The 23,985-nt window shown below is 40.5% G+C and overlaps 1 protein-coding gene and 1 pseudogene across 4 annotated transcripts in view; one reads left to right on the top strand and one right to left on the bottom strand.

The window, feature by feature from the left end:
• Positions 1-23,985, bottom strand: part of LOC135708252 (uncharacterized) — a 343,985-nt gene that overhangs the window by 64,710 nt on the left and 255,290 nt on the right. The window contains exon 2 of one of the 4 annotated variants that reach the window (XM_065230254.1): positions 22,863-22,938. The exons of the other annotated variants lie outside the window; for them this stretch is intronic. Within the exon in view, the coding sequence (XP_065086326.1) occupies positions 22,863-22,935 (73 nt within the window). The 5' untranslated portion in view covers positions 22,936-22,938. The remainder of the gene's footprint in view (positions 1-22,862; positions 22,939-23,985) is intronic. 4 annotated transcript variants of the gene reach the window in all.
• Positions 1-23,985, top strand: part of LOC135708264 (large ribosomal subunit protein eL32-like) — a 424,867-nt pseudogene that overhangs the window by 190,603 nt on the left and 210,279 nt on the right.

Raw genomic sequence — 23,985 nt, 5'->3', positions numbered from 1 at the left:
TTCATGGAATAAAGTCAACAGTGAACAGCGAACAGAACGGATTGTTTCGCAGCGATTGAAACGACTTTCATCGCGCTAATCCGATTGGAAAACAAGTGCCATTGCTCGGAGCTCGGTCAGATACTGTTCTGCTGCCTGCATTCGCATCGGACACCGTTGTTGCAGAACCACATCATCACGTTTTTGTGTTACCTAGGTAGTGCATATGCAGCAGAGAAGGGAAACGTTTTTTTTATGTTTGCGTCCTGCATATGTGCTGGTACATTCATCCACCATCATCGGGGAACAGTGAAAGTGCATTTTGCAATTTTAGGGTTCCTAGAATCAATTCAGTTTTAAAACGCGATTGGTTACAGCTAAGCGCATTGGGACTAAATCCGATAATCGATTGGTTTCCCTCCATTGATGGTGCAACAACAAATGGGGTTTTAATTTGTTGGAAAGTAATCCTAACAAATAGCCAAGTGTAAAAATGGCTGGTGGGTTGATCTGTGCGACCAACGCATTGTATTTTAAATTGTATAGTATGTGCGTTCGATTAAATCAATTTCACGGAATCGTACTGTATCTGCCTGATAATCCAAGAAGCAATCTCACTTTCTTCCTGGCACCCAACGAACGGTCTATGCTTTCTAATTTCAAAAATAAGACAGCCCTGACAGAGGGTGCCAAGTCTGTAAATCTCACCCTCTTTTATGGGAAGCACTACGGCCGGCAGACAGGCATCCAGAGCTAGATGAAGTAAGTTAGGTCGCCGTAACAGAGATGCACTTATTCGCTTGCTTTCACTTCCCGTATAAGCCAGGATTTTGCAATTAATTTCTTTACAATTTTCCGACCTTCGTATGTGTGAGCGCACGTCGAGCTAGTAAAGTAGAATTTTCCCAGCAGAATGAAGATGCACCGGTACAGAAGAACTTCCTGCTGCCATACTGCACCCAATCCAACAAACTCCCGTTTTCCATCAGGATTGAAGGCAGGGATAATAGGATTAGGTTCGCTTACGCTTTAGCAACACTTGAAGCAAATTAAAACTTTATTGAATGGCAGTAGCTGACGGAAACTGCATTCAGTAGGTAGACATACAACCCACCCTAGGAGGCATTCTGTTCGGATGACGGCCTTTCCTGAGTCGTAGGTGTACGAACAAGTAAACTATCCAATCGAATTTCGGTTGGCTCGCGTTGATGGAGTGGGATTTGATGATGATAGGCAGGGCGAGAGGAAAATCTTGGATTAGGAAAAACATTTCATTTAGGCTTAGCTTGGAACCAACAGCTGTTGGAAGGATGGCTTTTCCATAGAGAGAGGGATTCCGATTTATGTAGATTCCAGAGGGCATCTACCAATCGTAGTATCTCAATTTCTGGGTAGGATGTAATCATCTTCATATTATATCCAGCGAAAAATAACTCACAATAAATGAACGAGGCAGACGTGTGTTCCGATGGGAATGCATTACGGCAAAGTGATGGAGTGTAGCACCGGAAGGGGGAGAATGGATTCGTAGAAACGAAGGGATTAGAATAGACATTTGTTTCTTGTTATGGTAGCTCGTGCGGGTACTTAAAAAAATGAGCTCGTTTTTTATGCAGTCAATGGGGTTTTATTTGGAAGTGAACATTTTTTTTTAATGGAAAACAAATAAATATAAGGAGAAAAAACGTCAGTCGACCCAACCTTTTCTGATTGTTGTAAATATAGATTCGTTATGTCAAAGTTCCCCTTTGGTGAATGAAAAAGTGTTTCCGATTTGATGAGATACAACTGTGGTTCGATGTTGTCGCTGTTTATAGCAGAAAATCAACGTCTTCAACTTTATACTTAGATAAGATTTAGTTTTAGTTTTAGTTATTTAGTTTTAAGCTATCAATTGTTATACTGACATGCAGGTTTAAAAAACCTGTTTAAAATACTGAATTGCCAAGACAGGAACAATGTAAAAACACTTAGATATATATCATAACAATTAAGGCTGGTAAGTTACTGTAGTAACTGGAGCACCTAGGTTAAAAATGAAATGTAATTTATTTTGAATTTGGAACAAATAAAGAGTTAAAAAAAAAAAAAAAAAAAAAAAAAAAAAAAAAAAAAAAAAAAAAAAAAAAACGTCTTCAAACTACTTTCAAAATACCAAATTAAGGAATAAATGGAAGAATTTAAATGGCATCGTAAAAATTTACATCTTTCACTCAAACAAATCAAATTGTTATTATTTAAATTATTTAAATGTAGCAATTGAAAGTTTGAAAGTTACATGAGAAAATATTGTAAAAGTAAAAAAAAAACAATCAATAATTCAATGTAAAGTTTAAAACATAATTCCAAAGCAGAAAAAAAAATCAATAGATAGAAAAAACAAAGGCTCATAACTCTGATAAACCTGTACCTTTCCCATAAGACCGGACACCGGACTAACATCTGAAATTCCAGTAGGGCCGTACAAGAATTTACTCATGATATCTCTGGAGATTATTTGACCTGTATAATTTTCCCATAAGCCGTCCAGAGTTATCAATCACCTCTTCCGGCGGCTTGCGGATTTAACTACAAACAAAATTCTAATAAATTTAATTGCTCTGAGACTGACATATACGAGCGTAAATTTTTACATAAAATTGAGTCATTACATACATACATTTATTTTTACAACATCATATTTAAGATAAGACATAATCAACAATAGTACGCCACAATACTCGGTTTGCGGCTGCCGCTCTCCATCCTCGGTCATGCCCAATGCTCGCTAGATCACGCTCTACCTTGTCCGCCCATCGTGCTCTCTGCGCTCCACGCCTTCGTGTGCCAACCGGATCAGTAGCGAACACCAACTTTGCAGGGTTGTGGTCCACCACCTTCTGGATGCTGGGTTCGCCGTAGAGTGCAGCGAGCTCGTGGTTCATTCTTCGCCGCCACTCACCGTTCTCCTGCACACCGCCGAAGATCGTCCTTAGCACACGTCGCTCGAAAACTCCGAGTGCTTGCAGGTCCTCCTCGAGCATAGTCCATGTCTCATGTCCATAGAGGACCACCGGTCTTATTAGCGTTCTGTACAGGGTACATTTGGTGCGGGGGTGAATCTTTTTTGACCGTAGTTTCTTCTGGAGTCCGTAGTAGGCACGACTTCCACTGATGATGCGCCTTCGTATTTCACGACTCACATTGTTGTCAGCCGTCATTAAGGATCCAAGATAAACGAATTCCTCCACTACCTCGAAAGTATCCCCGTTTATCGTGTCATTACTTCCTAGACGATTCCTGTCACGTTCGGTTCCGCCTACTAGCATGTACTTTGTTTTTGACGCACTCACCACCAGTCTGCCACCGTTCCAAATGTTCTTGCGGTAATGTCCATGTCGTCCGCAAAGCATACAAATTGACCGGATTTCGTGAAAATCGTACCCCGGCTGTTGAGCCCGGCTCGTCGCATTACAGCTTCTAGAGCAATGTTGAAGAGTAGGCATGAGAGTCCGTCACCTTGTCGCAGTCCCCGGCGAGATTCAAATGAACTGGATAGTTCACCCGAAACCCTTACGCAGTTTTGCACACCGTCCATCGTTGCTTTGATCAGTCTGATCAGCTTCCCAGGAAAGCCGTTCTCGTCCATGATTTTCCATAGCTCTGTGCGGCAGGTACTATCGTATGCCGCCTTAAAGTCGATGAACTAATGATGCGTTGGGACCTGGTATTCACGGCATTTCTGGAGGATTTGCCGTACGGTGAAGATCTGGTCCGTTGTCGATCGGCCGTCAATGAAACCGGCTTGATAACTTCCCACGAACTCGGTTATTTTAGGTGATAGACGACGGAAGATGATCTGGGATAGCATTTTGTAGGTGGCATTCAAAATGGTGATCGCTCTGAAGTTCTCACATTCCAAATGGTTGCCTTTCTTGTGAATGGGGCAGACTATCATCCGGTGCAGGCAGGTGGCCAACTTTTCTGGGCCCATCTTGATGAGTTCGGCTGCGATACCATCCTTACCAGCTGTTTTGTTGTTTTTGAGCTGCTGAATGGAGTCCTTAACTTCCCTCAGCGTGGGAGTTGGGTCAGTTCTGTTCTCTGCTGCACTGACGTAGTCGTTTCCTCCATTGCGCTGGTCTCCCGTGCCTACGTTCTCCTCGCCATTCAGGTGCGCATCGAAGTGCTGCTTCCACCTTTCAATCACCTCACGTCCGTCCGTCAAGAGGCTCCCGTCCTTATCCTTGCTCATTTCGGCTCGCGGCACGAAGCCGTTGCGGGATGCGTTGAGCTTCTGGTAGAACTTCCGTGTTTCTTGGGAACGGCACAGCAGTTCCATTTCCTCGCACTCCGCTTCTTCCAGGCGGCGTTTTTTCTCCCGAAAGATGCGGGTCTGCTGTTTCCGCTTCTGTTTATACCGTTCCACGTTCTTTTGGGTTCCATGCTGCAGCATTACCGCCCGCGCTGCGTTCTTCTCCTCCAAAATCGCTCTGCACTCCTCGTCGAACCATTCATTCCGTCGACTTATTTCCACGTACCCGATGGTGCTCTCGGCTGCGTCGGTGATGACTGCTTTTACTGTACTCCAGCAGTCCTCTAGAGGGGGCACATCAAGCTCGTCCTCCTCTGGCAACGCTGCCTAGAGATTCTGCGCGTATGCTAAGGCGACATCCGGTTGCTTCAGTCGCTCTAGGTTGTACCGTGGCGGGCGTCGGTACCGTACATTGTTGATGACGGAAAGTTTTGGGCGCAGTTTGACCATCACCAGGTAGTGGTCAGAGTCGATGTTAGCGCCACGATAGGTCCTGACGTCGATAATGTCGGAGAAGTGTCGTCCATCAATCAGAACGTGGTCGATTTGCGATTCCGTCTGCTGTGGTGATCTCCAGGTGTAGCGATAAGGGAGGTGGTGTTGGAAGAAGGTGTTACGTATGGCCATGTTCTTGGAGGCGGCGAAATCGATGAGTCGTAGGCCGTTCCCGTTCGTCAGCTGGTGTGCGCTGAACTTTCCTTTCGTCGGTCTGAATTCCTCCTCCTGCCCTACCTGAGCGTTTAGGTCTCCTATGATGATCTTGACGTCGTGGCTTGGGCAGCGATCATACTCGCGGTCGAGCTGCGCGTAAAATGCGTCCTTGTCATCATCGTGCTTCCGGAGTGAGGGCTGTGCACGTTGATTATGCTAAAGTTGAAGAATCGGCCCTTGATCCTCAACCTGCACATTCTTTCGTCGATCGGCCACCAACCGATCACGCGCTTCTGCATTTCGCCCATCACGATGAAAGCTGTGCCCAGCTCGCGTGTGTTGCCGCAACTCTGGTAGATGGTATGATTACCTCTGAACGGTCGCACCATGGATCCTGTCCAACACACCTCCTGCAGCGCTACGATGCCGAATCCGCGGTCCTTCCCCAGACAACCAGAATGCACGTATATTCATAGTTGTTTTCGTGATATACAAACATATATACAAACCAACAAATCGTATAGAATGCAAAGAAATGGCTTATACGTACAAAGGTGGAGGCCATATACGTGCAAATTTTATTTTAGTTTTAAACGAGTAGATTTAGCATCATATTCGATTTAATCTATAATAACAAATTCACTTTGAAAAGTCTTACGTTGCATTCTATATGATTTAACTTAATCATAATGCGATGCATGCCATTCTTATTTGCGAATTTGACTTAAGCTGTAGCAATTTACGATACTGTCTGCACATTGTTATACGACTTCTGGTTATCTGGGTCAGTAGATTGGCGAATATTCGGGTGCTCCCGATGAAATTGAGAGATCGACAGTTCCACGTGCCGAGTTTCCAATCGTTTCGTCAATATTTCGTCGCTGGGGTCGTTTCCGTTGGTCTCGGTTCGTATTCCTCTGTTGCTGATTTTCCGTTGCAATGCTTTTTTACGGCTGGTTCGCAGGGCCTGACACCAATCCCCTAACTTTCCGGAGGACCAGGGTGCACAGTTGTGCTTAGAGTCCTTCACTGGCACTCGGACGTAGATCAGCCGCCCCTAACATGGGAACAGACGCTGTTGTGAGCCGCTCCTCGTGGAAAACAGACGCTCAGGCTTGCCGAAGCAAACCCCCTCCCCCTTCCCTGTCAGCCTATGACCAAAGTTCCGTTGGTTACCCGATCTTCCCTAAGGTTGCTCACAGTTCCCGGCCGGTACCACGGGGAGGTAGGGATAGGAGTTGCTGGGAAGAGGCTAGTGATCTCAATGGGATCTGTATTGCGCATTACCCAGCATTAACCGAAAATCGAGTCATAACAGACGCGAAATTAAGCTCAATCAGTCGTACTTTTCGTCGAGTAACGAACTTTTCAGTCATGTTACATGACATGTTTGTTTACGTCTCATCCTTTATGAGACAAATGCATTCCGTTTGTAGCTGCTGCTATCTGAAGGTGTTATTAAGCCAAGGCTTATAATTTCAAATAACTGATCAGAGTTGCCATTCGAGGTATCTTGAGTTGACCCATCAAGTTAACTTCCTGATAATGATACTTAGCACGGGAAAAATACGATTCCATTTTCATTAATAAAAAAATCATGAAATCAAAAAACTTGCCATCCCATGAAATCATAACATGGATACATATTTCGTTATTGATATTCATGATTTCATAATGCAGCGGAATCATGACCGTTTCAAGCGTTACCTGGAAAACCGTGTTCTCCGCACTACATAGGTATCTCTTAGGGTTGATGCATATATTATGTCATGATCTAGGGGGGGTAGGTGATGAATTTAGTTCATTATTTTATCTCGGATGATTTTAACTCGGATCATGATTTTGAGAATCTTGGGTGCGCTACGCAAATATAGCTCATGATATCATGAATATTATTTTATGAAAATACGATACGTTCATGAAATCATGAGTCATTTTTCTTATTTCGGATTTTTTATTTGTTTCCGTGTAAGTAACTGTTGCTGCATAGTAGTACTTATGAGATGGCTCATAAGGACTCTCCCGGCAATCCTTCGGAACTCTGAGTTAGGAGGCTGAAGATAGTCCATAAGATCTTTATAGTTAAATCTTAAGGTATCCTGTGATGACCTAAAAGCCACTACACTTATTTCATAAGACCATTCATAGTTGATTCAAGAGACTCATCAGAAAGCGTCTGGAGTTAACCAATGAGATATTTGGAGATGGGTTATAAAGATAAGCTTTTAGTTTAGGCTATAAAGTATCTGGAATTGACTATAAATATAATTGGTCGAACGGAATTAATATTCATATATTGTCTGGGGGTGACCCCAGCCTCCATACCTTTCATGCCAAAGTCACGAGTTCAAGTCTCAAACTCGGACAAGTCACGAGTGAGCCAAAAGCGTTAAAGTAACTATAATAATGATAATAATAAAAAAAAAATATTGTATGGAGCTACTGTATGCCTCTTGAGTAGACCCAAGAGACATTTGAAAACGATTTATGAGGCATAAATTGCCTCTTAGCTTAGTTAGGACCTGTAGCCAAAGGTTTGGTACAGTTGATACTACAGATTAAAATTAAATGCCTTCAAAGCACTTTTTTTTCTAATTTTACGATGGCATGATGTGGAATTATTACAATTTTCCAAATACATTCCATAAAATACTTATACAGCCATTTCATAGCAAAACGATATAGTGGTTCTCATAATTTAGTAGAAATATGTAATTTTGATCCTTATCGCAACATATTAGACATGTATTTTTTAAATTCTGTCATTAGGATGCCCATTTCCATGTTAAGGTGGTCCAAAAATGTTTCGTCTGTTTGAAAAAACACTCAAACCATCGCTTATGAAATTATTTCCGATATAGCCATCACAAATTTGAGGTTGTATTCTTATTGTTTATGATGTATTCTGATTTTATACTCTTTCAAAGTTTCATATTGCAATTACTAAATTGACTGAGATTCACACTTTTTTTCTACATTCATCGAGCATCGAGCAAAGTAACCCCAAATAAAAATACTGATGTTCGATCACAAAACTAAAAAAATAGTGCAAATGGTTTAATTTCTGTTTAACATAATACTAACTAGTTAACTCGAGAATTATCAGTACTTGTTTAAAAAAAATAAAATTTAAAAACATTCATTGTGGTTAAAAATATTTTGAAAAAACATTAAAAAACTATCAATGTTACCCCGTTTTCCGGGATTTGTTTTATTTTTTATGGATTTCACGGTTTGTAGACAGACCTATTGAGGTAAGAAAGCAGTCACGCTTACCATTACACCATCGGTGCTTACTAAAGCTGTGTCCATTTAGCTTACTTAGAGGTATAAAATGCTGCTTTTGAAATTTTGTCAGTTTATTTAAAATGATAAATGATGAAAGATGAGGTAAAATGTGTTAAAGTTTAACCATTTGATTGGAAAATATGGTTTGAAAGCTGTGACCAATTTCTTTATAAGTTGTGGCAAATGCCAATACTCAAATTTATTTAAAATTTTACCTTCTTTTCAAATTCATAAGTTTTCATTGGAAACATGTGTATCCGATTTTGTTAGAAGTGACGACAGCTTAAATATTAAAGATTTTATTCTTAACGATCGCTTAAATATGCTTGATGTTTTCATGGAATTTTAACTTTTTCGGAATCTTTTTAAGTTACTATTATAATTTGTGGAAGCGGAGTCGCAGTCAGAGTCGGAGTTGATTAATTTCAAATCAGAGGAGTCGTAGTCGGAGTTGGAGTCGAACGATTTCCTACTCACTTCGTTTATCATTTGTAGGTCTCTATTCAGATGAAATCCAGCAAAACCCAGTTAATTATCAGTCAAACATATTGACACCTGGAGAAGATGCTTGAGTTTTTTTATAACAATATCGGAGAACTTTTTTTCTTTTCAATATAACAATATTTGAGAGTTATCAGCTTTGCGTAGAAGACTATATGAGCAAATAATAGCATATCAATGTAAGCAACAAGATACACGGTTCATGGGGATGAAATCTATCCGGGCTTTCTATCAAATTAGGAAATAAGCACAACTTTCAGGCTTCCCAACTAACATCTTTGATGTTCTCTGGACCACTGAAAAGAAGTTCCTCAATCTTTTCTGGAGATTTCTTAACTTATGTTGAGTTCCTTGAGTCCTTCAGGGAAGACTGAAATTGTCGTGATTTCTGTAAGGTTAATTTTTTGAATTTTAAAACCAAATAACTTTCACAGGTTTATGAAGCTTAGAAACTTTGTTGAATTTAAAGGAACTCCCCTGAATTTATCTGGACTTAACATTCAAGACCTGTAAACTACCTGAGGATCTAGACTTTCTTGAATTTCTCTCTCATTTTACGGATCTTTCTTTAAAATCCCTTAACTTCCCTGGATTTTTTGGAAATGCCTAATGTTCCGGTAATCATTCTGGAATTTAAGGAACTTTCCTGAAGATTAAACAATTTTTCTGAATTTTTCAGAACATTTCTGAAATTAACATAATTTACCGTAATTCATGAAGCTGCATTTAAGTTATTTGAGCTTCCATATAGTACTGAAGTTCACGCAATATTTCAAAAGTTCTCATAAATGCTCTGATGTTTACTGCTCGGAGCAACTTTAAAGTTGCTGTAATTTACTTGTAGTTAATGGAACTGTCTTAAAATTATTTTCTTTGTACTGCCCTTAACTGAAATTAATGGAACAGTCTTAAGAAACTCTAAACTTACTTTAAGTTCGCTGGTCTTCGGTTTACTTCCCGATGTATATCTGAAGCTATATAAAATTATCTGTAGTTCTCTGGACATTTCCTCTCATTCCTGAACTTTTTTAACGGTTCTCGAAATTTTCCTGAAGTTCATAAAACTGCTTTAAATTAATCAGCACTCACGCTTACCGATCATAAAACTCGCCCAAAAGTCTGAAATTTCGAAAAGCTCTCGGATCTCCCTAAAAGTTATAAAAACTACCCTAAAGAGTTGTAAGCTTCGTTAAGCTCTTGGATCTTTTTTAATATTCCCAAAATTTTCATTAAGTTGTTTGCACTTCTGTGCAGTTCTCTGACATTTCTGGAAACTTCCTCAATGTTCTAGTAGCCTGTTGAAGGAATTTCTCTGAAATTCTCAGCAATTTCTTTCAATCCTCGTAGCCGAGTTCCTACATTTTTTGTAAGAGGCTGTTCATAAACTACTGTGATACTTTAAGGATAAGGAAGAGAGGGAGGGGAGGGGGGGTTGTTTGGCGAGTGTCTATAAATGAGAAAATGGCTAATGTGCATTATACATGAAAGCTAGACAATGCTGCTTTAACCATTTTGTCAGCACAGTAACTTTTAGTTGATATATTCAACTTTTAAAGTGTGCATAATATTCTTCATCTATGCCGAAATCATGCCGTTGAATAAAAACTGGAAAACAAATCATTATGAACAATAGAAAAGGACCCATCAGCATTTGTAAACAAACCGTTCCAAAGCCTTTTACTTACAAAGCGAAGGCCATCCACGCAAACCAACACCATCATCGGATAGGAGAAATTTCCACCTACATGATGATGGTGTTGGTTTGTGTGGGCAGCCTTCGATTTGTGAGGAATGGGCTTTGGAACGGTTTGTTTACAAATGCTGATGGGCCCTTTTCTATTGTTGATCCAGAAATAGCCAATTTTCATTTGAACATTATTTTAACGCAGTAGCCATATCTTTATTTTAAGATCTTTTTTTTTATTATAGAGATTTTTATCCATAGGCATAGGCTAGTTCATCTCTTATATTTTAAGATCTGACAAACAGTGAGATCTAAATTTTCATTTATCGTGTCAAAAAATTCTGGACTAAATTACGTTGCGATATTTCCTCCCGCTAAAGTGAATAGTCTTCACTGTAACAGACAATTACGGTTACGCATTATTGAACCATAGTTGAGCAAAATTATTTGCATATCATAAAGCTGTGCTAAAAAGAATCAGTTCAAAAAATAGGATTAGAACTCTGAACATCATGATTACTAACATCTTTTAACCACTACATGGTTCGAAAATATAGTGTAAATTTCTGTTCAATGTGATGCACATAAATGGAGCGTCATATATCATATAAATTTAAATTATAAATCGTGTAAAGTTCAGAGACATTTCATGAAATGTTGCACATATTGTATACAAAAGCCCATCTTTGTAAACAACATTGCATACAAGTTACTCGTTTGCGTTTAATTAAACACAAGTTTACGTGGATGAATGTTTACATCCCTATTGCAATTCAGAATTTTTTGCTGTGTAAGCTGCAACACCATTACAATTGTTCTTCCGAAAAATCTCTATTAAAAGCACACTGGTTGTTGTGCTCGATTTCAGACTTATGATGCACATTAGACAGCTTCTCATTTATATTGCACATTAGCCATTTTATTTTTCAAGTCATTTATCCATGCAAATCTATTGTTTGAAAAGTGTATACAGTGCAAACCTTGACAAGATTGCCACCTATCATGTAGCACAATTGTCTTGATTTTGACAAAAATGGCATATTAACCAATTTCTCATTTCTGGGCAGATTAAATCCTCTCAAAACCGGTCTACGTAGTTTATGAACTGCCCCTAAAGTTATTAGGAGTGCTCTGAGGTTCTCAAAAATGTATTTGCTTAAGTTCTCACAATTCTCCTGATGGTGTTCTTGCTACTGCTTTGAAATTATTGGAATTGCATTAATCATCTCTTGATTCCCTGAAGTTCTCTGGACTTCCGTGTTTTTCTTGAAATTTTGGTGATGTTTTCAATCAAATTCCCATGGTCTCCAAACTTGTGTGGAATGTTTTAGGCTATATTGAAATTTTTAAACTTTCTTGAAAGTTTTTTTTTAATTCTGTGGTTACCTTAATGTTTTCAGAACTTCTTTGGAGTTTTTGGAACTTCCACAACAATTCTCAAAACTTCTTGATGGTTCTGATTATTTCTTTGAAGTTAAACAATAAACTTCTTGAATTTCTGCTTACGTTTTCTGAACTTTATAAAAGTTCCCGCAATTTTCCTGATGTTTATGGAACTGTCCTGCAGCTCTCAAAGCTGCTCCAAAGTTCACATTACTTTCCTTAAGAACTCTAAATTTGTTTGACGATTTCGAACGCCCTTCTTTTTTGTTCTTGGAACCTGACATTTGTCAGAACTTAATGGAACAGCCCTGTAGTTATAAATTTTCCATATCGTCTCTAAAATTGCTACATTTTTTCTAATTTGCCATGCAGTCCGCAGTACTTCATAATCTTTCCTAAGCATCTTAACACTAACCTGATGTTTTCTGGACTTACTGAAAGTATTTGAACGTCTGAAAAGTTCATTCAATTTTCTCAAAACTATCTTAAAGCTCTGAATTTCTCTGATCTTCATCAACAGTATCGGACAAATCAAAGTTAAAAAATGTCCAAAATCGTACCGATATACCTTGAATTATTAATCACCCAGCAGTCAAAATTACAAAAAGTTTAGATGCACATACTGAAAAGTAACTGCGAATTTAACTTTATCGCAGAGAAAAATAACATTGTTCTATATTTTTGTCCAGTGCTGTATGTTCCCAAAGTATTTATGAAGTACATGGAACTGCCCTAAAGTTGTGGAAGCTTACCCTTAAGTCCAAATTTTTTAAGAAGTTGAAATATTGTTAACAATATTTCAACTTCTTAAAAATCTGGACTTTCCTGAAGTTTTGGATCTTTCATAAAGATACCTGACTGTCTTTCATAGAGATACCTGAAGACCATAACTGCCAAACAGAGATGCACTTTAATAAAGAAAGATAGAGATAAAGACATAACTGCCAAAGGAAGGCTTGAAGTTTGTTACTATGTAGAAAGAATAAACCGTTGGATACGTTTAATTAACGCTATTGGCAATTTGTTAAAGCTGCAATTCTTTCAAGTGGGCAGTACCTGATATTGAACTCCCGACCTTCTAAACGCTTTTCAGACACTCGGTGCTCTGAACCACCAAACCCGTCTAGGAGAGCATGAGTAATCATGAATAAAATCTAACTGTTTGTATCTGATGCATTACTTGATGATATCTTGTTTCTTTTGCAGGCTGAATTTTCCCAAACTATTTTTTATAACTATGGGTGGAGTTAGTTGACTACACAGGAGTGCATGTGCATAAGGCGGCCCAAGTAAAATCAAATTGTTTATACCTGTTCGGTGCACAAACAGTTTTATTTGACGGGCGTAGAACATTTTTCAAAACACATTTGAAGACGTTTGTTTTAAATTTATAGTATTTCCGTTACACATTGCAGCGTTATTTTGCTCATATGAGCGCATAGTAATCTAGATGGGTGGTGATGTAGTGGTAGGCGTGATTACTTCTCACCTAGCAGGCCTGGGATCAATCCCAGTTATCCCAGTTGGTGCCGCCGGGATGTTCGGAGGCATAACATCTCTGATCACGTTTTCCTTTGGAAGGGAAGTAAAGCCGATGGTCCCCAGTTCATGAGTTGATGGGTCGAAAGGTAGGGTTCAGGTGTAGAAGCTGCCTCCCTGGTGTCACTAGCATTGGTGCTCAGCACGGAAAACAAGATCGACGAAAAAAAAATCAAGGGAAAAAAAAGAAACAGTATTTATCAATTCGAAAGAGCCAAACTACAGCTTCCCAAACTACAGCGTAAATCTGAAAACTGACAGTACATTGTATTCAAATGCGTGTTTTTTCAATCCGGCATTTTCCGGACATTTTCGAGTCGTCGAACTGTCGAGTGTTGGATAAGCCTCCCGACGGTGTAGTGAATTTCAGCTACGGCTCGTTATTAGGGCTGCAATTTAGGAAATCAAGTAGTGTTAAAAAAATGCAAATCTCTTTTCAAGTATTCGGCCATACTGCATTCAACCAAACGACTCATTCGGCCAAACGGCATTCGACCAAATGACGATCGGCCAAACGGCATTCGGCCAAATCGCATTTCTTCTAGTGGAATTCGGTCTATCGGTTCATAACCAAAACCAAAAGCTTGGCCACCTCTACTTCAATATGCTTTAAATTATTCGTTAGCTTGCTTATTGGCTGCAAGTGCATTTTTGGAACTCTTTCGTAAGTAAGCGTTAAATCTCTTTAAAAATATGCCGCTAGAAAGAAAGTGAAATCAACTATCAACTTTTCATGGCTTCATAGCGGTAAAGGTTTCCCATACAAATTGACCAACTTAAACAAGCTGAATGTCCATCCGAAAAGGGTTAAGAATTGGGGCAGCTTTCATTTTTTCCTTTGCTCCCCTCCTGGCTTGCGGTTTCCGTACGAGCACCGAACCAGCATAAGTGTTGAATCTGGAAATGAGAAATGGTCTCACTTTTCCGCTTCTCCATTATTAAAGTTTCCTCAGTTGCGAGGGTCTCAACCACATCACCCTCCACCACTGCCGACCGAGACCGGCTTGAGGACAAAACTTTTCGGGCGAACGCTTTGTGGTTACTTATTGATTCTGACCAACTGGTTTGTTCGAAGGAAACGAGAAAGCGAAAAAAAAATATCCGTCGTCGGGCAACTTCATGGAGAGAGGCAATACCTTGGTTACAACAAAATGGGTGTGTCAAGGACTTATTTATGTATTATTTGTTCGATGGAGTGGAACAATTTTACCCCCGCGTGGTTTCATCCAAAACAACCTCATAGAATGTGTGTCTATTTCGATCGATATCGCTAACTCACCACCAAGGACCGGCTCATGTAATATTTATTTTCAACTGCTGTACCGAATCACCATAGAAAGGACCGGAAACGATTCAACAGTTTGATATCTTCAAGCTGTACACACATTTCAAATTATTCTTCTGGAATAGGAAATGTCCTGCGAATATGCTACACTAGGGGGGATCGGGATCGTTTCATCCGCTTATCTACTCCATCCATGCCACCAACCAACAGCCGAAACGGTTCATAGACTAGTCGTGGCAGAGCAATAATATACCGATAAAACTCGGCGTCGGCAGAAAAGCAAAAAAGGGATTCCGTTGGATTGCTGTTGCTGGTTTTGGAAGTCCTCGAAGCAGGACCCTTCACAGTCGAAGAAAGCCACTTGAACGGGAAACGGCTTGAACGGTGAAATCAATAACCGCCCGGTGATAATGAGCACGATGATGACTTTCACTTTCTTTTCCATCTTTCTCTTCATTCCGGAGTTCGTTTGCCCACTTTATAGGCCCCGACGGTCAGGATAATGCTCAAATATGTTTTTGGGTTTGGCGCAAATAATCCACAGTGAATCGCAGTGTGGCGCCTGCTGCTGTTTTCGGTCTGCTTGTGCAAATTTCCACGCGGATTTATGTTGAATTACAAATGTATTAGCGAGAGATGTGAATCCAAAACAAGCAAACCGGTATGCACTGGTTCCACTTCCTGCAGCATGTGAAGATATGGGCGACCACACGCACACCGGATGATATAGATCGGGGATGTGTGGATTCTGAGTGCGATAGCAAACAGTTCCTAAATTCCGACCAGAGCTACCGCTATACATTGGAGGCGTTTGTTTGCATTTCCCTCATTTGATATCTCACTGAGTGAACGAAGGGTACAAACGCGGGTGATTCTAAAGAGACCTGCAAAATTGGAACTGGGAATTTTAATAAATAGAATTATTTTATTCCAATATTAATTCGGAACGGTGCCCTTTAGAAAGTTTGGCAAATGCAAAATTGCTTTTATAAACCAGAATTTAAATCACCGATGTATCGTGAATAAAAAATCTTTCCTGTAAACTAACAACACCGTCAGGTAAGAAGCTGGTAATTTAGATTATTTGATATACCTGGTAGAGAATGTTTTGACACTTGGCTGATTTACCCATAAAGTTAGGTTGCACCAAATTGTTCTTTTTACTCAAATACATTTTCAGGCGGCTGGTTCAGAATAACACTGACAGTTCACTTACCTGTGGACGGGGCTGAATCTTCTTCGCACAAATTACCGTAGGAACTCGTATTTGAAAAGGTTCTTGAAAAACGGATACTGGTTTTCTATTTACTCCGAAACGGAGAGTCAAACACACAATTAATGAGAAACCAAATTTCATTGAACTTGAATCAATGGATCAGGATAATTTTTCTTCCTTGATTTGTTTTCCATCGATCTTGTTTTCCGTGCTGAGCACCAATGCTGCCGACGCCAGGGAGTCAGCTCCCACACCTGGACCCTACCTATCGATCTTTCAACTTATGAACCGGGTACCAACGGCTTTACTTTCCTTCCGAAGGAAGGCGTGATCAGAGATATTATGCCTCAGAACATCCCGGCGGCGCCGACTGGGATTGAACCCAGGCCAGCTGGGGGGAGAGATAATCACGCTTACCACTACACCACTGGCGCCGCTAGGATCAGGATAATGAAATATTTTTGTTGAACTCTTCCTAGAATGGCTTACTAGTTTCAAACAAATACTATAGAAGAAATGGATGTAATGCCGGCATAAATTTCCCTAATTTGGGCCCATACATAAATTCAGCGAGCGACTAAATATTCATTAGCGACCAAAAATATCCATTAGTACCATCCCAATATTGCGTTCATCTAGATAAATTGATAAATAGCAGATTTTTAGCGATGGGTCTAATCTTAGATCCAAAGGTCAATATTAGAGCCATTTCCCCAATTAAATTTTACAAAACTTGATCTATTTTTTTAGGTTATCGATTGCGAAGCGATGTCGTGATAGTGGTGGATAAGAAGGAGTCGACCGTCGATGAACAAACCTGTGAGAGCTGTGATGGACCTGAAACCGATGAAATGGTGGAATGGAATCAGTACAATTGAGTTTGAATAACTTATAGATTTGTAAACCAAAGCCGGATTTGTAACAATTGCAATTCACAATGTTTTTAGTGAATTACGACGATTTCAGGCCATTAAAATCACCAGAATTGAATTAAACTTGCTGCAGGATGTCTAAAAGGAGCTCAAATGTAAGCGTATTTTACCCGTTCAGCAAGACACATGAATTACACAAGCTCGTTCATCTAATGCCACTAACTCCAAGTATCTGGTATCACCTAGACCACTGGAGAATTGTCCGGTCCATAAAAAATGCAGCCAGTACCAGCCTCACCGAAGAAGCAGTGTCTGAAAACTTAAATTGGCAAGCAGAAGGAGAAGTTGGGCATTTCGTTTTCGCAAATCAGAAGAACTTCGAGATTAGGGCGTAATTGATTTTGTTTTTTTTTATCCATTAATTTATTTGTAAGGCTCAAACGCGTTAGATTTACGGAGCCGATTCTTACAGTTTTTTATTAATTTGAAATAAAAGAGTTTATAAAATTAGTTCATTTTTTCCTAGAAGCCGGTTGTTTGGTGTTAACTTTCTCTCGCGGCCGCAGTTTTCTTCTTTCTTCCGTTTTCTGTGTTTCAATAGCAGTTTTCAATTTCTTCGCGATCAAGAACAATGGATGGCTTTCGGTCTTGAGCTGACTTCCTCTTGCTGCTTCTTGTTCTTCTTCCATGTCCGGGGTCGTCTCATCGATTGCCATAACTTCTTCATCGCATATGATGTACAGGTATCCACGCTGCTAACACTTTGGGCTTCGTCTGGGTTACGTTTTTCCGTATCCGTCGTTTGTTGTTTTTCGAGCTTCCTGCAAGGTTTCCGCTTTGGGCAAGAATTTATCTGGTGCCCCTCAATCTTGCAAACAAAGCACTCATTCTTGTTCCTGGGATAGAACACGTTTCCTTTACGGTTGAGGAAATGCAGTGATGTAGGAATTTTCTTCTTAACATCCATATATACACCGCGGATGCCAGTGTATACATCAAAACCTAACTCGGGAGGAAATTTCTCCCTAACCACACGTTTTACCTTGCCGTATTTCCCCAGCACCAATGCTAGGTTTTTGTCCGGCACTTCAGGAGGCAGATCGTACACTCTAACATATTGAATGTATTCATCCGCATTCAACATGTGTACCTCTACTGCCTTTCCATCGTCATAACGGAAAGTTAATTGTTCACTGTTATTCATCAATGTGTGACACATTGCCTCTTCGACCTTGAATTTAATAAACAAGGATTTCTCTTCTGCTACCCTGTATATAGCTTCCATCTGCATAGGATCCGCATCCAGAGTCTTAGCGAAATTAATAATTTCGTCCATCGACGGTTTTCTAGCTCCATCGCCAAAGCTAAATTTGACGGTGTTTTTAACTTCAACTCCATTAATTCTTGATTCTATCCACAGGATTCCACACACGGCTAGATAACTGCGGATAAACAATGCTGAAACGGATAAACTAAGCTGAAAGCGAACTGTAATTGATTTTGTAAAAAAACACGTAATATGCCGATTTCTCGCGAATTAAAGCTCAATCTACAAAACTATCAACACAAACAGGTAGAGGAATGATTCCTCTATCATTCGGTATAGTTTGTTCTTCTTCATTCCTTTATTTAACGTCGGTCTCTGTTCCACAATCTAGTGCCAATCACCGACGGACATCGATTGCCATCCATTGACGTCAATCGAATGTGCAGGAAGGCAGCTTCCACGCTGGTAAGCGTGACTGCTTTCTAACACCCCAATGGGTCTGGGTTCAATCCCAGCCGAGGTCGGTGGGATTTTTCTGAGGCATAACAATCTCTGGTCACGTCTTCCTTCGGAAGGGAAGTAAAGCCGTTGGTCCCGGCCCATGTGTGTTGAATGGGTGCGATATCCTACGCAGGTGTGGAAGCTGCTTTCCTGCACATTCGATTGACGGCAATCGATGTCCGTCGGTGATTGGCACTAGATTGCGGAACAGAGATCGACGTTAAATAAAGGAAAGATAAATATTTACATCTCATTGATGGATTTTCAGTAGGCCGATTTGGCAGCACATCCTGCCCCTGCAAATATCATGTTCTTCGTCGCAGAGATCTGCTCGAAGGATAACAGGACAGAAGGGAGCAGATTGTCAAATGTAAGGCTGAAGTTAAAAGACAAGATCGTCGAAGACAAAAGAATAGGAAGAAACTGAAAAACACAGGGCTTTTCTTAGGTTTTCTAGTCAAGAAGTAGAACATTCTGGAGGACTTGGTTTGTAGAAAGGAGACGAGTTGGAGATTCAGTTTTAACTTTTCTCGAAGTCAAGTTGAGGAACAAGTCAAAACAGTCAGTTGTACACAGTAGGAGACAGCTTAAGCTTACAAAATCAAGAACAGTTGCAGCAAGAACAAGTATTGCGGCGACAACAACAACGGAACGGTGAAATCTACTGCAGGAGGAACAGCTACGGTAGCTGCAACAAAAGCAGTTGTAAAGATAAGTGCATTACAGATAGTATCAACAGCTACGACAGGAAAAAAGTTTTCGAAAACAACAACAATTGCAATTTAATTATACTCATTCTGGAAATAATCTATAGGCAAATTGAGAATCAGTGAACTCGAAACAAAACTTCCGAGCAGGTCAACTCGGATTCACGGTAATGGTATGGGCATTAGTTGATTGGGAAGATAAACTTGCTATCAGTGATTCGAATAGATTGGAGGATTTAGTAGAAAGTGTGCCATTTTGTTTTTAATATCGCAACCCTACTATACGAGGGTTAGCAAACTGCAGGCTATCAATCTATGTAATGCTCAACACAAAAAGATTATCTCATATTTTGTAAGATGGACAAAGCTCCACGTCAATATTGCATCCCGGGATTTGGCCAAGACCTACAACTGCACTTGTACTCCTTGTGTTATTCAATAACTTGCATCATCGGGTCTAAAAGGTAACATTCTCCACTTACCTGGTGCTGGTCGTAGATCACCGAAACCGGGCTACCACAGGGTTCCGTCATAGCTGTCTCTCTTTTCTTGGTTGCTATGAACGGAATCTTCAGTGCTCTTTTGAAAGGGATTTATGTCCTCGTTTACGTGGATGACATAGTATTGATGGCCATCGACCACACTCTCAAAGCTCTGTAAAGAAATCCGGTTCAGCAACCCAAAGATGGGCCACCCAGGCAGGCTTCGTGCTTTCAGCCCAAAAAAGTGTGATCTCCCACATCTGTCGTTCCTACTACAGTCCCCTACGAACATTTATCCCAAGTAACAATTTGGGTTTTATGAGGGTTCTGTAGACCCTGATTTAGACTTGTAGAGTGCTTTAAAACCACAAAAAACTTGCAATGTTATTTAGGATGGCTGTTAATTTACCGACCGGGTGTATACTGACAGAACAACGATCTGAATACTTGGAGTAATCTTGAATCGACAATTGAGTTTCGTCTCACATTATAATGACGTATTTTTAACACATAACGTAATGTGTTGCTAACGACTTGTTATCCTCCAGGGCGACACCCATCTATAATAAAACCGTCAGAGTAGTGGCAGAGTAGTCCTCGACCCGGCCAACGCCCTTCCTTTTAAATATCAGGTAGTGGAAACTATATGCTGTAGGGACCATCAGCTACTACACGCACTAATTGCGGAACTACTGAACGGAAGGTTACGAAATCTACAGCTCCGCTACACTGATGATTCTAAAACTTCGGGAATAACCAGGTTTGGCCCCAGTAGTTGTAGCTTCTTTCGGCTACAAGACCAGTGCCCGGTTTTTTCGGCTGAAGCTGCGGCAATCCACCCCGTGGCCAGCACTCCTACCAATAAACCGCTATGTATCTTAAATGACTACGCCAGTGTTCTCGCAGCATTTAAATCACCGGTATAACTGTCTCGTTTGCGTTCCGGCCACACACATAACATGGGAAGAGCATCCAACTTCCGGAAGAAATGTGACACTTGTGGAATCACAATGATGGTCGACCGCATAGTGATCATCTGTCCCTGCGTTCAGGGCATCTGGGACCTGTATGGGATGCCATCTAGTATACGGGACGCCCAGTGAAGCCGCACTCCTATGTTACATTAAAGACGCCGGATTGTATCACGACCAGGCATGGAAAATCATTTGCATTCATTTCGTGCATTCATTTACATTCATTTGCCTCTAACTTTTTTCTTCAACAGCTTTCTGCAAAATGATGTATAGAGCTTTTGTAGGTTTTGTTATTGGCTACAACTTTTGTTAACTACTCAAATCCGTTTCTCTTATGCATGACGAACCAGAGCGAACAGAAGCCACTACTGTTTTTCAGTAAATGTATTTTACATTCACTGAAAAACAGTAACAAGTTCTGCCCGCTCTAGTTCATGATGCATAAGAGATACAGATTTGAGTTATGAACAAAAGTTGTAGCTAATAACAAAACCTACAAAAGTTCTATAAATTATTTTACGGAATGCTGTTGATGAAAAAAGTTAGAGGCAAATGAATGTAAATGAATGCAAATGATTTTCCATGCCTGATCACGACGTAAAAAAATAAATAAAAAGGATAAAAACGCATAAGAAGGACATCAGACATTGTATTACGATAATGGAAAACGGATTTATGAAAATGTTGAGGAAACTTATTAGCTTTCAGGACAGTAGTTATGCCATCTTTGACACTCCAATCCAAAACTATGTGCACAAAACTATGCATTATAGGGAATCCCCATCCCTACCATTCCATTTTTTTTTGAGATCCCCGTTTGGAATCCTCATCCCAACTCTGTAATTTGGGGTGTCCCTTAGAGAACCCTATTAAATTTAAAAGAGACGAACCAGCCAAAGGCTAAAAGTCTCCATAATAAAAAAAATAAAATAAAAGGAGAGGCATATCCCATAACAACTAGTTTATCTCCAAAAGAAACCAAATACCCTGCATCATGTATGTTCAGTATGTTAGGGCAACTGTAAGTCTGCAAAGAGCGATAACCCTCGTTGGATAAACTACGACTCATTTTAAAAAAAATATCTTTTTGCAACTTGATGTTATGTCGATATTCTTAAATATCACTAAAAAATCACCACAATTAAAAAAAAGGATAAACGAACATTTGTTCCTGAATCGACGGGACTGAAAAATCCTCAAACTGCAAGCCAGCTTTTGCAAAGAAAGCACCACCCCACTGAGCCAATAATAATGATTCATGTGTTGTTTCCGCCGTTGTCATCGTCGTAGTTGTTGCCAGCAGGATGCAGGCTGCGTGTGTTTGTTTATCATTAACATGTATTTGACCGTTAGCGTCTGCCACCGTGCGTGGGACATATCACTCAGGCAGGACGACATCGTTGTCGTCGTTGTCGCTCGGCTTGGATACTCTGCTAGGTATCCACTCGAGAGCACAAGCTGCGTCCTAACCGTCGTCCGTGACCAAGCAGGCCAACATCACGTTCAACGAGTTTACTATTGTACTTTATTTGATCCTGGGTTGTTATCGTTGAAAATTTCCCTGTGTTTTACCGAATGTTCATTCTGGTCCATGTGTCCGTTCACTGTTGGAACATTAAATACTTTTCATTCAATGGGTTTCCCAGAACAGGACGAAGAATCACGGTATGGGTATGTGTGTCGCTCAAATATTTAATTAAAATTAGGATCACCACTCTCCGGTAGGCATCGGTTTGGTCCAACTTGAATGGGTAGTTCCCCACTTGGACACGATCCGAGGCTTATTTACTACGGGATTTAAGCTCCGGCAGAGTCCGGCCGTAATTTACATTTCAATCAACTCGGATTCAACGTGCCACTGGATTCCGGCTGGAATTATGTTAATGCCTAGCTGATGACACAGCTGAGATTCGACAATTGGTCCTCCTCTTCCCTTGTCTGATGATTGTCGAGAATTTGGAACATTGGCCATAAAAACTGGGTAAATAGTAACGGGTTCGGCACCATCCCTGGACTACTAGTCGTTGCCCAACCAAGGTGGAATAAATCTCAAACTAATTCCACCCATCGATGACGGTGCGGCACTCAACCGCAGTTGGTCCGCTATAAATCAGATGAACTCTAATTTCCTCGTGTTTCGAAAATTACTTCACCTCGCTCCCGTTAGCTTCGAAAATGATGTTTGCGTAAGAGCGCAAAGGGCAGCTCGATGATTTACGGTTGTTTTCGCAACTGTTACCTTGGATTATACACAGAACCGCACTTCTTCTTAATAGCCAAATATTGCCAGAACGGGATGTGGAAGCAACCATTACCTGCAAATAGACAAAAAGAAAACAAATTCAACATTGGCTATCGGGGGCAATAAATCAGTGAATTGGGAACAAGCATAAATGATTCGGGAATGGGATTAATGCCCGTAATCCAGTGAAGCAGTTAGGAAAACGTTGTCGGAAATAAAACCGAACACCGACTTTCGTCGTCAAATTGATGATCCCTTTTGGGCTAGATTCTGTCGATCACGACCGTGGCTTTTGTCAGGGCCATGATGGGAACACCCGAATATAAGCTACACTTGCACCGTTCGCCCGCGCCATTGCAAGCCATTAATATTGTATGGAATCATTTATCACTCCCTAAATCAAGACAGCAAACGACACTCGCATTTGCTCACAACGGGCTTGGAGACGACGCCACTGCCAACCGCGTCACCACCGTGATGCATCTCCGGATGGAAAGGAAAAAAAGAGTGCATCTAAACGGTTACTGCCTTGCCCATATCTCCTTCCGATGCGGGTGGCGGGGAGGAAGGTGCTGCAACATGTATCAACTATGCTCTCGCCCAGAGTTTTTGTTTAATGCGATTCGATTCCGCCCCACAGCATAGGAGTGTGGAACACGAATATTTCTCCATCTCGAACAAGCGCCCGGTGTGTGGTGACCCCCCGAGGGATCATTAATAATGTAGTTTGTCATGAAAATAAATAAATAGAACTTTGCTGCTGCTGTTGGCGAATTTTTACTGTTGGCTATAAATCTTCTTTTTTTTTTTGACGAGCCAACATTGGATCGGGCACTGGAAGTTTGATCGCTTTGGATGGATGATACCTATCTACTAATGGATGATTACTACTACAGATTCTTCATTCTTCATTTGTGAAACTGGGATAGGAATACCTCGTCTATAAGTTGTGGACCATTTGTCTTATTTCTTGAAATGAGTAGTCAATTCCATGGATTGGTTGAAAGAGTATGTGGATGATTGTGGAACTAAAATATAAATATTGCAATCATAATATATTTAAAGGCAGTTCCTTGCAGCGTCCTTTTTTGTAGTACACTTCACAATTTCACCACTCACT

Source organism: Ochlerotatus camptorhynchus, unplaced genomic scaffold, assembly GCF_037179485.1.
Source record: "Ochlerotatus camptorhynchus isolate MF236.1 unplaced genomic scaffold, CSIRO-AGI_Acam_v1.1 ptg000329l, whole genome shotgun sequence".
Taxonomy (NCBI): Eukaryota; Metazoa; Arthropoda; class Insecta; order Diptera; family Culicidae; genus Ochlerotatus; species Ochlerotatus camptorhynchus.
The sequence above is the reverse complement of the archived record's forward strand: the minus strand, read 5'-3'. Positions and strand labels throughout refer to the sequence as shown.